This window comes from Cibotium barometz, chromosome 24 (genome assembly GCF_041138505.1).
Source record: "Cibotium barometz isolate CiBa-2024 chromosome 24, ASM4113850v1, whole genome shotgun sequence".
NCBI classification, from domain to species: domain Eukaryota; kingdom Viridiplantae; phylum Streptophyta; class Polypodiopsida; order Cyatheales; family Cibotiaceae; genus Cibotium; species Cibotium barometz.
The window spans coordinates 28,978,055-28,991,202 of NC_141069.1; the positions used below are offsets into that span (position 1 = coordinate 28,978,055).

A 13,148-nucleotide genomic window follows, 5' to 3' on the forward strand; every position below is an offset into this window, starting at 1 on the left:
TATGCATGGAGAGATAGAGCAAGTTAGCTCTAGTGGATATGCATAGCGATGCGAGTCATCTACTGGATAGATGGTGATGATTGAGGACTCAGTCATACAAGATTTTCTTGAGATGCTCGATAGTGAGTGTCTGAGTACAACACTGTATGAGATGTCTTTGTGTAGACAGGAGTCAGAGTAGGTTGGCTCTAAGGATGCATAGTTGTGTGTCTTTTGTGGACAGTCAGGAGATACAGGGGGCTGATTTGCCTGGTCAATCAGTTTTGATGACAGATAGTGATTGCATAGGTGCTTATTCTTTGGTGATGCAGTGACACTTTCTTATGATGATTGATCAGTGTCTGGAAGACATTGATGATCTTCTAGTCAGAGACATACACATTGATGCATGTATGCCACATATGGGTGATTCCTATTATATGATTGACTGTTTGGATGGAGGTCTAGAGGAGGCTTTCAGCGCACTCAAGTCAGCTGTGTTTGCTAACATTGCATCTGAATGCGGCCGACTCATGTATGAGCTCTTACACATGATGCCCGAGAGTGCAGAGGCAGTGAAAGTAGTAATTTCTTTTCTGGCTAGGTTAGGAATGGAGTAGGGGGAGAGAGTGCTGGAGGTCAGTAGATGGCTACAGGACCTTTAGGGGATGCGTGTGACATCTGGTAGTGATGCATTTGTATGGTCAGATACAAGAGCATCAGATATAGAAGAGGTCCATAGCTTTGTGGGTCTTCCTCATGATTGTTTTCGTACTTTGCCAGGTGCATACAGAGTTTGAGAGCCCTTGGGCATTGGATGAGTGTCGTCTTCACTCATTCTCACTTGTATATAGTCAGTTGACTAGGTTCTCTTTCTTAGAGGCACATTGCCTTTGAGTGGGAGGTTGTTGGGGGAAAGGGAATATGCCTTGCCCAGTTGCCCATGCCTTGGGTGCCCACCCACATATGTATATACATATGTGTATAGGGGACTCCCTTCATATAGAGGCTTCCCCACCCACATTCTATGTTCTCCTTCTCTCTCTCTGCTTGCTCTGCTCCACGATCCTTCAAGTGTTTTGGAAGGGGATCCAACGACTTTCTGGTCCCAGGTGGGAGGGATGTAAAAAATAGCCGGGATGGCTGGGCGTGGCTCTCACACATATTTTAAGCATTTTTCAAGATCCTCCGGCTTCTTGAGAATTTCTTGGATAGTCCACTAGGACATATAAACTTTTCTAATGTTTGGAGCCCTAGAATCTAGTTGTGGTAAGGCAAAAATGATAGGCATCCTGATATGATACGCATCTCCCACCTCATCCCAGAAAACCTTGCTTGCAATGCCATCTCTCAATGACAAAATCTTTGCCTTAACATATTCAGTTTAACCTGCTTCCCACTCAGAAAAAGGAGCTAAAACAAATTTCTCCATCACAGCATTTTTATTGCGTAGAAGTGATTCTGCCATGTAAAAGTTTGTAGCAAACCTGGTTGCATAGGGGAGACAAAGCATAGTTGATATCCTTTGATGATACAAATCTAAAAGCCTTTGTCACTTGAGGGTGTATGCATGAATAGGTGGTACACTAGCTACCTACATGGTAGCTACCACCTGGTAGCAAGTTTCTAGTTATCAAAAGTGGTAGCTAGTGATACAAGGTGGTAGGTAGTAGCTTTATAATAGGACTATTGGTTTGGAAACTTTCATTTGAGCTAGTAAGTAATAAAGTTAAACTTTTGTGATATGCTACTACTTAACCTTAAAAACTTGGTAGCAGATTGTCCCTGACATAGGTATTAAGTCCACCTATTCATGCATACAGCCTTGAGCATAAACTTCACAACTCTTTGAGATGAATAAATTCTAATTTTGCAGAGTTTAAAAACATTCTAATTCACTCTTACACACTGAATTAAAGTAGGGAATCCGTAACTCAATCACTCAGAAGCTCACAACTTCGATTCGGGAGAAATCTGGCTGAAAACCGCTTAGATTTGAGTGCTTAAAGAGAGGTTATGGAAAAGTAAGTCATTGGAATCTTTTTTCAGTCCCCCTTTATCATATTTCCATGGCCAAATGACTTGGTGTGTCGTTTTAAAATTATTTTTACCAAAAATGACACATTTTTGACCATTTTTGAGCCATTTTTGGCCTAAAAAAGCCATGGTGAATCCCCATGTATGACCGATTTGTCTTCAATGTAGACTCTGACGGTTTGGAGCACAGTCTTGATGAGGAGTTTGGTATTCCAGCTGTCAGGACACCAGGGGTGAGGAGAGAACATGATGCTGTGAGAGGACTCCAAACAGTGATCCATGGCCATGCAGGTCTAGAAGAGTCAGAAATCCTATGCAGTGGTTGACTTATGATGGCTATGTGTCTCATCATTATTTATATATGGCTAGAGTAAAGAAGGATGTTGAGCCCACATCTTATGAGAGTTCTGCTAGAAATGTGCATTAAGAGAAAGCCATGGATGAGAATATGGCTGCATTGGATGTAAATCATACTTGGGATTTGGTGCAATTGCCAAGTGGCAAAAAGGCTATTGGCTGTAAATGGGTGTACAAGATAGAGCATAAGGCTGATGGAAGTATTGAAGGATACAAAGCACGGCTGGTCGCCAAATGTTATGTGCACACTTATGGCATTGATTATGAGGAGACCTTTGCTCCTGTAGCTAAGATGGCTACCGTACATACTTTCATTGTAGTGGCTGCAGCAGCAAAAGGATGGTACACCCAGATTATGTATGTCCGCTTTGTAAGGCCTTGTATGGGCTGAAGCAAGCACCTAGACCATGGCATGACAGGATTGCAGATTATCTTATGCATATCGACTTTCGTATGTCACAAGGAGATCATTCACCCTATGTGTGTAAGAGTGATGTTGGGATTGTGCTTATTACCATCTATGTTGATGATTTGATTATTGTGGGTGACAGTTGACGATCACGCCACCAGATTTGAGCTACATAGTTGGCTTGGAGAGCCAGATTATGCACACTCCAAAGAAGCCACATTTGGATGCAATGCGATGCACATTTCTCTATGTGATAGCTACATTGGACTATGCATTATTTTATGCAGCAGTTGTGCTAGTGGAGCTATATGGTTACACAGATGTAGATTGGGCTCGTAGTATCACGGACAGGAGATCTACTAGCAGCTTTATGTTTTCACTTGGGAGTGCTTCTATCACTTGGAGCAGCAAGAAGCCGCCCATAGTTTCCTTGTTGAGCACAAAGGCTGAGTACAGAGGTGCTACTATTGCAACATGTGATGTAGCTTGATTATGCAAGCTACTTATGGATATGGGGATGCATGTGGATAGAGGAGTTTTCATATATTGTGACAACCTTAGTAGCATCTAGTTAGCCAAGAACCCAGTGTTTCATGCACAATCCAAACACATAGAGGTCCACTACCACTTTGTTCGAGAGCAAGTTTTGGCTGGAGACATTGACTTGGTCTACGTTGGCACAGAGGAGCAGGTTGCAGACATTTTCACCAAGGCGAGCTGAGAAGCTCCGCAAATTCTGTACAATGCTTGGACTCCTTGAGATGTTGAGCTCGAGGGGGAGTGTCGACCAGGTTTTTGAGTAATTTAAGTTATGTACTTTAAGGTTTCTGTGCATTTGCATACGCGAGAACTATGAGCCTAGGAAGGAAGGAAACATTAACCTAAAACAAGATCGTGACTAACGATCGAAACTCGTAGCATATGGTTGTGCACATTTTCAAGTTGATTGCATGCTGAAAAAGATTGCATCAAAGTTTGTTTGGCCAAGTTAAGGTGAATATGTTGGGATATCCTATTAAAAGGTTTAGTTCATGCCAGATGGGCGGAACTAGAAATTGGGCGGAAGCCACTAATTTTGGACGTCGGAAGACGCAGTTTTTGAACCTCACTCCGAGATCTGAGGAGTCCGAGAAGGCTGGATTCTAGATCTTCCAGCAGGAACCAAGAGATGATCACACGTCCGAGATCTGAGGGGTGGAGGTCCCTTGGCGGCCGAGAGATGATCACACGCCCGAGATCTGAGGGGTGGAGGTCCCTCGGGAACAGAGTGTAGATCACACCAGCTAGGTGGAGGTCCCTCTAGTTTTAAAGTTTGTAATGAATTTCTTTTTTGAGAATTGAATAGGAACTGTTTGTAGACATCTACGCTATCTTACCATGTATTGAGTGCCTCAAGGGCTGATCTAAGGAACAATGTGTGGAAATTAAGAAAAGGAAACTGTCTTTAAGTGTAAAACAGTGTGGTAGTAATTAGATAATAGCTATTCTCTCTTAAAGGAAAGTGGGAGGATTATGACCCCGACGGTCTGATCCTATGGTGGTTGGGTGGACTCGATAAGTCGAGTAAACTTTCCAATAACTCTTAAGCGTTAGATTCATTGATCAAACCCTTATCTAACGGCTGTGCCTCTGAAATACGAGGAAAAAAGCATTAGAGAAGCTGTTAATGAGCAGTGGCTGTGCCTTGAGAAATCAGGGAAAAAAGCATTGCCTTAACTAGATCTCCCTCGCGTTCCTGTCTTTACAGTTGAGCAACAGGGAATAAATGAACCCATAGGCTTACATAGAAAGATCCTCAGGCTTCCGAGGATTGCGAAGTAGAGCTCACTAGGGCGTCGACGGCTCGTATTCCGTGCTTCTGGTGAGGAGCCGGTTTGTCGTCCGTCGGATTACCCAGTTGGTGAGTGGCTACTAGGGCTTTAACTGTCCATGAGGACGGGGCCCGAGGTGCTCGATTCTTTATCTTTTTCTCTCTATGTTTTTCTTGTATTAGGATCGGGTATGCTCGCACACTTTATGAATTGCTAAGGAAAGGCAAAAGGTTTCATTGGGAGGAGTCTCTTACCAAAGCAATGAAGAAGTTGAAGCAGTTATTACAATGTGCACTGCACAACTAGGAGGCCAATTGAACATGGCAAAGTGTCATATTGGAGAGAAGCAAGTTGCCTTGTTAGGGCATGTGGTTTCTGAGTCTGGGATACAAGCTGACCCCTCAAAGGTCGATGCACTTTTGGCTCTTTCTTCCCCAACTACAGTGAAAGAGCTTACTTCATTCATTCAAAAGGTGAGGTACTTTGGAAGGTTTATTCATCAGTTGTCACAGTTGGCTTTTCCTCTACAGCAGCTCACTAATGCACAAACCTTGGTTTGGGCTGAGGAGAGTGAGGCTACTTTTCAAGAAATTAAGAAGGTTTTGGGTTCTCTACCTACTATTCTTCCACCCATCTGGGACCAGCCGTTTTTTGTGAATCCTAGTGTGGGATCAGATTCTCTTGGAGCCATTCTTTTGCAGAAGGACCCCAAGACCACTTTGATGAGGCCTGTGTATTTTGCAAGCCGAGTGATAAAGACAACAGAAAAGGAGTACACCCCGATGGAGAAAATGGTTTTGGCTCTCATGTTTGCCACCCAAAAGTTTCGTTCTTATCTATTGCCTAGGCATTTTGTGATTATCACCATGGAAGATACCTTCGCATATGTTTTACGGCACATGGATGTTTCGGCAAGGATTTCCAAGTGGATTGTGCAATTGCAGGAGTTTGATTACACGGTGATGGTGGAAGAGTCTACACGGGCAGCTTTAGCTGACATCCTAACCCACCAATTCAGGGAAAAGAAAGAGAAGAAGGAATCAAAGCAATCGATTCCAGCAGCGCCCCCAGTAGTCAAGGAGATAGAGGAAGCATTTGCCCTCTATTTTGATGGTGCCTATAGAAAGAAAGACGGTAGAGCAGCAGCAGCAGGTATGGTGGTTTTCAACCCTGCTCGTGAGAAGGTGATGGAGAGAGGTTTGGTTCTACCCGATGTCTCTTCCAACAATGAGGCTGAATATGCAGCTCTAATCAAAGGGCTAGAATGGTGTGTTTCAAGTGGCATTACCCGCCTTAATGTCTATGGTGATTCTATGTTAATTGTGAAACAAGTGCAGGGCATTTGGTCATGCAAAAGTGATAAGCTTTCTTTAAAGCTTAGAGAAGTGAAGAGCCTACTTAGGAAAATCACACATGTGCAAATCCACTATGTGGGCAGAGCAAAGAATCAAGATGCAGATGCGCTAGCAAGCGAGTGTTTGAGAGAAGCTACAATTGGTGCTGTCAAGCTACAAGAGCCTAAGCTTCAAGGTAAAGAGTCTTTACAAGATGTGATCAGTTTCTTAGAGACAGGGGAGCCACCCCCTGGTCTTACAAAAGGAGAAAGAGGATGGTTGGCAAGAAAGGCGGTAAGGTATCGACTCATTAAGGATGACCTTTTCTGTCTAGGGAAGGATCAAGTGCTTCGAAAGGTCCCTCCCAGTGGAGATATTCATCGAATTCTTCACTCTTGTCATAATGATGTTTGTGGTGGGCACTTTGCTCAAGATATAACTTGCAGGAAAGTCTTGCAGGCTGGTTTTATATGGCCATCTCTCCAACGGGATGCCCAATTTTGGTGTAAAACATGTGATGTGTGCCAACGCACAGGACCTAGAAGACTTGTTTATGGGCCTCAACAGCCTCTCACTTCCTTTGGGCCTTTTGAGAAATGGGGCATTGATGTCATTGGGCCGCTCCCAAGGACAGCTGCGGGGAAAGAGTACATCATTGTGGGTGTCGATTACATGACAAGATGGGCAGAAGCTTCACCAACGAGCCGAATTACAACCAAGGATGTGGCTAAATTTGTGTTTGAAAACATTTGTTGCAGGTTTGGTACACCTCTTGAAATCATTTCAGATAGAGGACCTGGGTTTAGAGGGGATTTAGTGAAAGAACTAATGACCAAGTTAGGAATCAAGCAAAGGCACTCTAGTCCTTACTATCCACAATGTAATGGTCTAGTTGAAAAGGTTAATGGGATGATTTGTAAGATAATCACTAAGCATGTTGGAGAGAAAGCACAAACCTGGGATAAGCATCTTAATGCAGCACTATGGGCATATCGCACTTCATTCAAGGCATCTCTAGGTTACACTCCTTTTCATCTAGTTTATGGCCAAGAGGCCATCTTGCCCATTGAGGTTGAGCTGTCTAGCTTAAGGGTGTTAGTGAAAAGAGATGGGAATGTCAAGGAGAAACTGAAACAGCGCATCCTTGACTTGGAAAAGCTAACTTTGAACAGGGAAGCAGCAATGGAACACTATGCAGAAGAAGCTGACAAGAGAAGAATCAAGTTCAACAAGAAGCTTGCAGTGAAAGACATCAAGGAAGGATCTCTGGTGTTGCGCTACGACAATCGGTTTGACTACAACAAAAGCGACAAGTTTTCACCACATTGGGAAGGCCCTTTTAAGGTCTTGGAAAGATTTTCAAATGGCAGCTATCAGCTGATGGACATCTCAGGCAAGCAACATCAAACAAGGGTAAATGGATGGCGACTCAAGCCATATTTTTCGCAGGTTTTCAATGAGAAGAAGGACTTGGATAAGGTAAACAAAGCTACACTTTCATGTAGACTTTGTCATGGAAGTTCTCACATGTGTTATCCAAAGAAGCAGGATCCAGCGAAGGTAAGCCTCGACAGCAACCAGCCCTTGGGATTGATTGCCCAAGACCCAGTTCTTACACGGCATGTTCCCTGCATTTCAAGCATGAGTATAGGGCCAATTACACAGCCATGCATAGACACTTTTCTTTGTAAACCAGGCACATCGATGGAGCATCTTTCCATTGATAGAGAGGATGAGTGCACAAGCAGGTTGCAGAAAAACGTCACTGATGAAGAAGCGTTGGAGCTAGAGGCATAAATACCTCTAGCGTCCTTGGTTTGGGCTAATGATGGGGGTAAATCACACCCATCAATTCAGCTTTTATCAAGGGATTTATGTATATTTTGTACAGGTGTTTTCGGAATAAGGCTGACCATATACAGCATAAAGAGCTATTAATAATAAGGAGCGGGAACTAGGTTCTCCTAAGAGGAAGAAGAAAGCTATTCTCAAGTGGAAAGCAAGGTGGGAATGCCCCCATCCTAGGTGGCATGGTTAAGGTGAATGTCAATTACATGTGGCATGGTTTTTTCAAAAGGTAAGTGAAAGTTAAGGGAGGAAAAATCCAAGGCTTGTGGGACATGGCAAAGTAAAGCAAAATGACATAAAAGGTGAAGTTGTGGAGCAGTAGAAAGCAAATAGTAAGTGTATGAACAAATGAAGCATGTGGGTAAGGTGCAAAGAGAAGAAAATGAAATCAAATGGTAAGGTAAAGCAAAGGGCAAATGGCCCAAATAATTAAAATCCACCCCCCCCTCCACCTATAAATATAACCCATCTATGATGTGATTTGTGTGCTTTTGTATGCTCAATTAGGGTGCTTTTGTAGAGCTACTCTATGCTCAATTAGTGTGGATTGGTAGTGTTTTGTAAGCATTTGTGAGTGATTTCTTGAGCAAAATTGGGTCACTTTGAGAGCAAATTGAGCTACTTCTTTGAGTGCGAATCATTATTAATTAATACTCAAGCCACTGGGAAGCTAGGGTTTTAATTAAAACATATTATAGTAGCTAATCTCCTCTCAATTTCCTTGACCAATTGGTGTTGTGCTGACAAATTGCACCCATACCACGTTGCTAGCCTCGTCACGAGCGTTTCGCCATCCACGAAGCTCCAATATGGTATGCTTGATTGCGCATTATTCGCAATCTTTGTGAATTTTATGTTTTTGTGCTTATGTTGCTTATGCACTCTTTGCATTGTGGTCTACATATGTGCAATTGCTATATGAATCATTGATCAAATTAAGTTGGTGGTTGATTTCTTTTGTTGAATTGTCTATGGTGTGTGAAAGAGAGGCTAGTGTAGCCTTATGAGCAATGTTATGTTGCTGAAATTTTGTATGGAAGTGCATGTATTGTGTGGGTGGAACCGCATCTCCCACGTGTGCATAGCCTCCGAGTCTACGACTCGTTGAGAGCGAGAATCGCCTTTCGGGAAGTTTGTAATCCACCCTAGAGAATGTTAGTTGTGAAGCATGTTGATTATGTGAATGGTGCGTAAAGGTGTCCGCAATTGGTATTTTTTTTCATTTTCTTTAAAATCCTAAATTTTTGGTTGTAAATTGATTGCCTAAATCCTTGCAACCAAGCATGACCTTGATTTGAGAAGAGACGTAAACATAGATGGGAAGGGTGGTTTGCATGCACATTTTATTTAAGTGTGTGTGATTGTTGCACATTCAAGACCTTGTGAGGGTGGGGAAAACTTCCATGCGAAGCCCCGCCAAAGCATTGAGCCCGAGAGGACACTAGACCGCACATGCTTGATTTGGGTGCACGGGATTAGGACCTCTCCCTTTTACGTTTATGTTGTTTGTGTTTGTGTGGATCATAAGGTGGTGAAACCGCCGCACCCACGTGCTCGTAGCCCCGTTAGCTTCGCGCTAGCATAGTGGCAATGATCTTGAGCCTTCGGGAGTTTGGCACATTCACCATCTTATGGTCTTTGTATTGTGATTACGCCGTTTGCGTACTGTGAGGATTCCACCTCGTGTGAGACTCCAACCTTGAGAGAGAGTAAGAGATAGTTTCCTTGTTGTCTAGAAAACAAGGTGGTGCCCCCCCCCAATTGATTCATGAAGTGAGAGACCCCCTTGGGTTGGTGAGCGTGCATGAGCCCCGAGGCAGCCCGACTGTGCGCTTGCTCTCGTCTCCCATTTTGTGGCCTCACCACCATTGTGGCTAATTTCTCCATTCTCTCCATCAACTATCTGCATGCATGCAGAAAGGGGCAAGCAAAAGGTTTTGAGATGGTGTTATTTATGCACATGAACATGTTTTGATTTTTCATGACCATTAAAAGTCTCTTCTTTTAAAGACACCTTTTTCTTAACATAGAAGTATAACTTTGTTATCATTTATTACCTGTTTTGAACCAAAGATGAGCAACTATTTTGAGCCAAAAGGGTTCTTTGAAGGCATGCAATAATCCAATGGCTTCTACCTGCTTACTTGCCTCCCTTCAAGCTTGATATCCACCCATGACTAGTCGAGCTCTATTACAAGCTAGGTCACAGGTGACACTAGTTCTAGATTTTTTTAAAGTCATGATGGAAGTGGGCCCAACACACATCTCTCTCTCTCTCTCTCTCTCTCTCTCTCTCTCTCTCTCTCTCTCTCTCTCTCTCTCTCTCTCTCTCTCTCAGCCTTGAGTTCAAGACCCGTATCAATTTGGTCGCTTGTCCCACGATACCGCACATTGGAATATAACTGGCATGTAGCACAAGTCTCCACAAATTGCATCACATCTCCATACATACCTTTCCACCAATATCTTTCCTTGATCTTTGCAAATGTAGCCCATACACCTTGATGAGCAGCCCAAAGACTCTCATGGAACTCTTTCATAAGTTTCCTTTGATCCTCCTTGTTGCATACTACCCTTTGTGGAGTCATGCTTCTTTTCTTTGGATGCTTCCATAAATGTCCATTTTGCAAAAAGATATCCATATGCCTTCCTTCGAATCCTCTTGAACTCTTGGTCACTCCATCCTTTCTCTTTTGTCAAAGTGCTCAAGTAATGGCCAATTTGTAGCCACTCACCATCATACATGTCTTCAAAGAAAGACTCAAGAGAAGAAGCATAACAAAAATGATCTCTTTCAATATAAGAAGTGGTGTAGAAATTTGTACCTACATCATCACCTTCAATAACCATGTCTTCTTCATCCTCATACCTTGCTCTTGATAACATATCTACAACTGGATTGTCTTTTCCTGCAATATGTCAAAACTTTGGGTTCAAAGATTTGATATAAGCAATCCATCGCAACATAGTAATATCTAGAGTAGAGCAACTACTATCATCCCAAGAAGAGGTAGACAATTTGTTTCTACAATCACAGATGCACCAATAAAGTATTCTTTATCACACTTCAATGCAGTCACCACTCCCCACAACTCCCTTTTCACCTGTGTATAGCCTCGCTGATGAGAACTCAAGACTTTGGCTCCAAATCTTATTGCATACCTATTTCCATCCTCATCATCCTATCCAATACCACACCCAATTCCTGTTGGTCTTATATCCACTGTAACAATGATAGGCCTTCCACATTCATAATTTACCTTTCTCAAAAGGTGGGAGTGCTTCCTCAACATCACCTTGAACTCTTCCTTCTCTCCATCTGAGAGGTCTTTTGCCAACATGCTCTCCAGCTCTTCATCTTTCAGTTCTCCACTAGTGCTCTCACCATCACTGGAAGTAGACTGCTTCAGGACAATACCACACACCTCTAGTGAGCTATCACTCTCACTCTCACTCCTACTGTCACTACTAGTACCTTCGGCCGTGGATGAGTCGTCCTCCATGCTCGACTCATCCTCTGAAGTCTCCAACTCCAAACTCTCTTGTTTTCCCTCTCTCATGTTATACACTATCACCTGTCCTGGTCTGTCTCCCTTCCCTTGTGGCTTAAGGACTAAAGTTCCCTTCTCCCAATCTTGTCTAGCATTCATTGCTATCAACCATGGCCTACCTAAGATAATAGGATAGCCTTCTCCTTTAGCTGGCAAAACATACAAATCCACTCCAACTTTGATCCCACAAACAACAATCTTCACATTTCTACAAACTCCCACACTTCATTGACACATTATTGGCCATCTTCGCCTTGAACTATGTCTTACCGTGAACTTCCAACCCTAATCGGTTCATCATCTTCTCACTCATCACACAAACTTGAGCACCTCCATCTACATACACTTTTTGAATTCTTTGGCCCTTGATGTATGCCTCTATCACAGGCAGAACATCCTCATCCTTCTTGGCTTCTACTGAGCCCATCACCTTTGTAGTGCGAGTACTTACCATCTTTGACCATTGCCGCCGCATCTTTGGGGACAAATGAAGGAGCTGTGGCCAAGTAAGCTTGGGTCCTTGGCTGCACACATCCTCAATCATGTTGTATGGCTCTTCTCTCTCACCAAGGGGAAAATCCTTGATGGTAATCTTCCTTCTTGTACTTAACCTCTTCTTCCTCTTCTTTGCATCCTTTGACGTACCTTCTTCTTCCATCATCGCACTGGCTGGTGGTCCCGTCACTTCTTCACTTACTCGTGCCTTCTTGATTGGCATCACCTCCGGTTCCTTTATCTTCTCCTTACCTTTGGCTTCAAGCTGGATTACATTGACTGCCCTTTCTTCAGCCACTTCCGAGAAAGGTGGAATTGCCGCTGCTGCTTGTGGTTGCCTTAATATTTGAGGCTGAACGACTGGTGGTGGCTGGGGTTGAGCAGGTGCTTGGGGCCTGTCTCTGGGTGGAGTCACTTGTCTTCTAGGACCTCTTCCTTGGCCGTTTCCAGGATGTCTCCTTGGGTGAGGGCAAAAATACATACCATGCCCATCTTCTCCACAGTTGTAGCAGAAATACTCCTACCTTCGCGGTGGTCTTCGCGGTGGTTGAGCATTTTGTGCTCGCTCTTCATTAGGGGGTTGTTGAACTGGCACCCTAGATCCTTGAAACATGTTAACAGACAATTCATTTAACTGATTAGTTACTCTTTGTAGTAACTCCAAATGCAGATCCGCCGGCGTCGTAGGAGGTGCATGCGGTTGCTGCTCACTCATCACATTGGTAGAGGGTTGTGACTCCCTCCTCATCACATGTGCTTGAAATTGTAGCTTTCGATCCTTCAGCCTAGCCCACTGCATGGCTTCTTCAAAACTTTCTGGGAATTTGCCTTTCACCTTCTCCTGTAAAGATGGAGACAGTCCGGCCAAGAACTTCTCTTTCTTGAGGAAATCAGGGGCTCCCTCTCCTTCTGGTAAACTAAGCTCCCATTGGGCCCACAAGGTAAGAAAATGGGTCTCATACGCTTGGTAAGAATCAAGCGCAGTATGCCGTAGAGACGACAATCTTCGCCACAACTCCTCTGGGTTGTTGCCAGCACCAAACTTGGCCATGAAAGCATCTTTCAATACTTCCTAGCTTTTCTTCTTCTCGGGTGGTAATCCCGCAAACCAGCTCTTTGCTTCTTCCCGCAAGACTAGGGGAAAAGCCTTAAGCTTCACTGCATCTTCGTCCCTTCCCGACACTAAAAATGCCATTTCTAGGTCATCTAGGAAGTTGCTCGCATTCTCTCTTTCCCTTCCATGGAAACTAGGAAAAGCCATTGCTGGTTTTCTTTTCCCAAATTTTTTTTTTTTACTACACACACAGATATTTACAGCAGCACGAAA

At 43.6% G+C, this 13,148-nt stretch overlaps 1 protein-coding gene across 1 annotated transcript; it reads left to right on the forward strand.

The window, feature by feature from the left end:
• Nucleotides 1–2,452: 2,452 nt before the first annotated feature.
• LOC147625131 (secreted RxLR effector protein 161-like) lies at nucleotides 2,453–3,272 on the forward strand. The gene is made up of 2 exons (XM_086817943.1): nucleotides 2,453–2,743; nucleotides 2,925–3,272. The coding sequence occupies exons 1-2, from the start codon at nucleotides 2,453–2,455 to the stop codon at nucleotides 3,270–3,272; spliced, it is 639 nt and encodes a 212-aa protein (XP_086674069.1).
• Nucleotides 3,273–13,148: the final 9,876 nt, after the last annotated feature.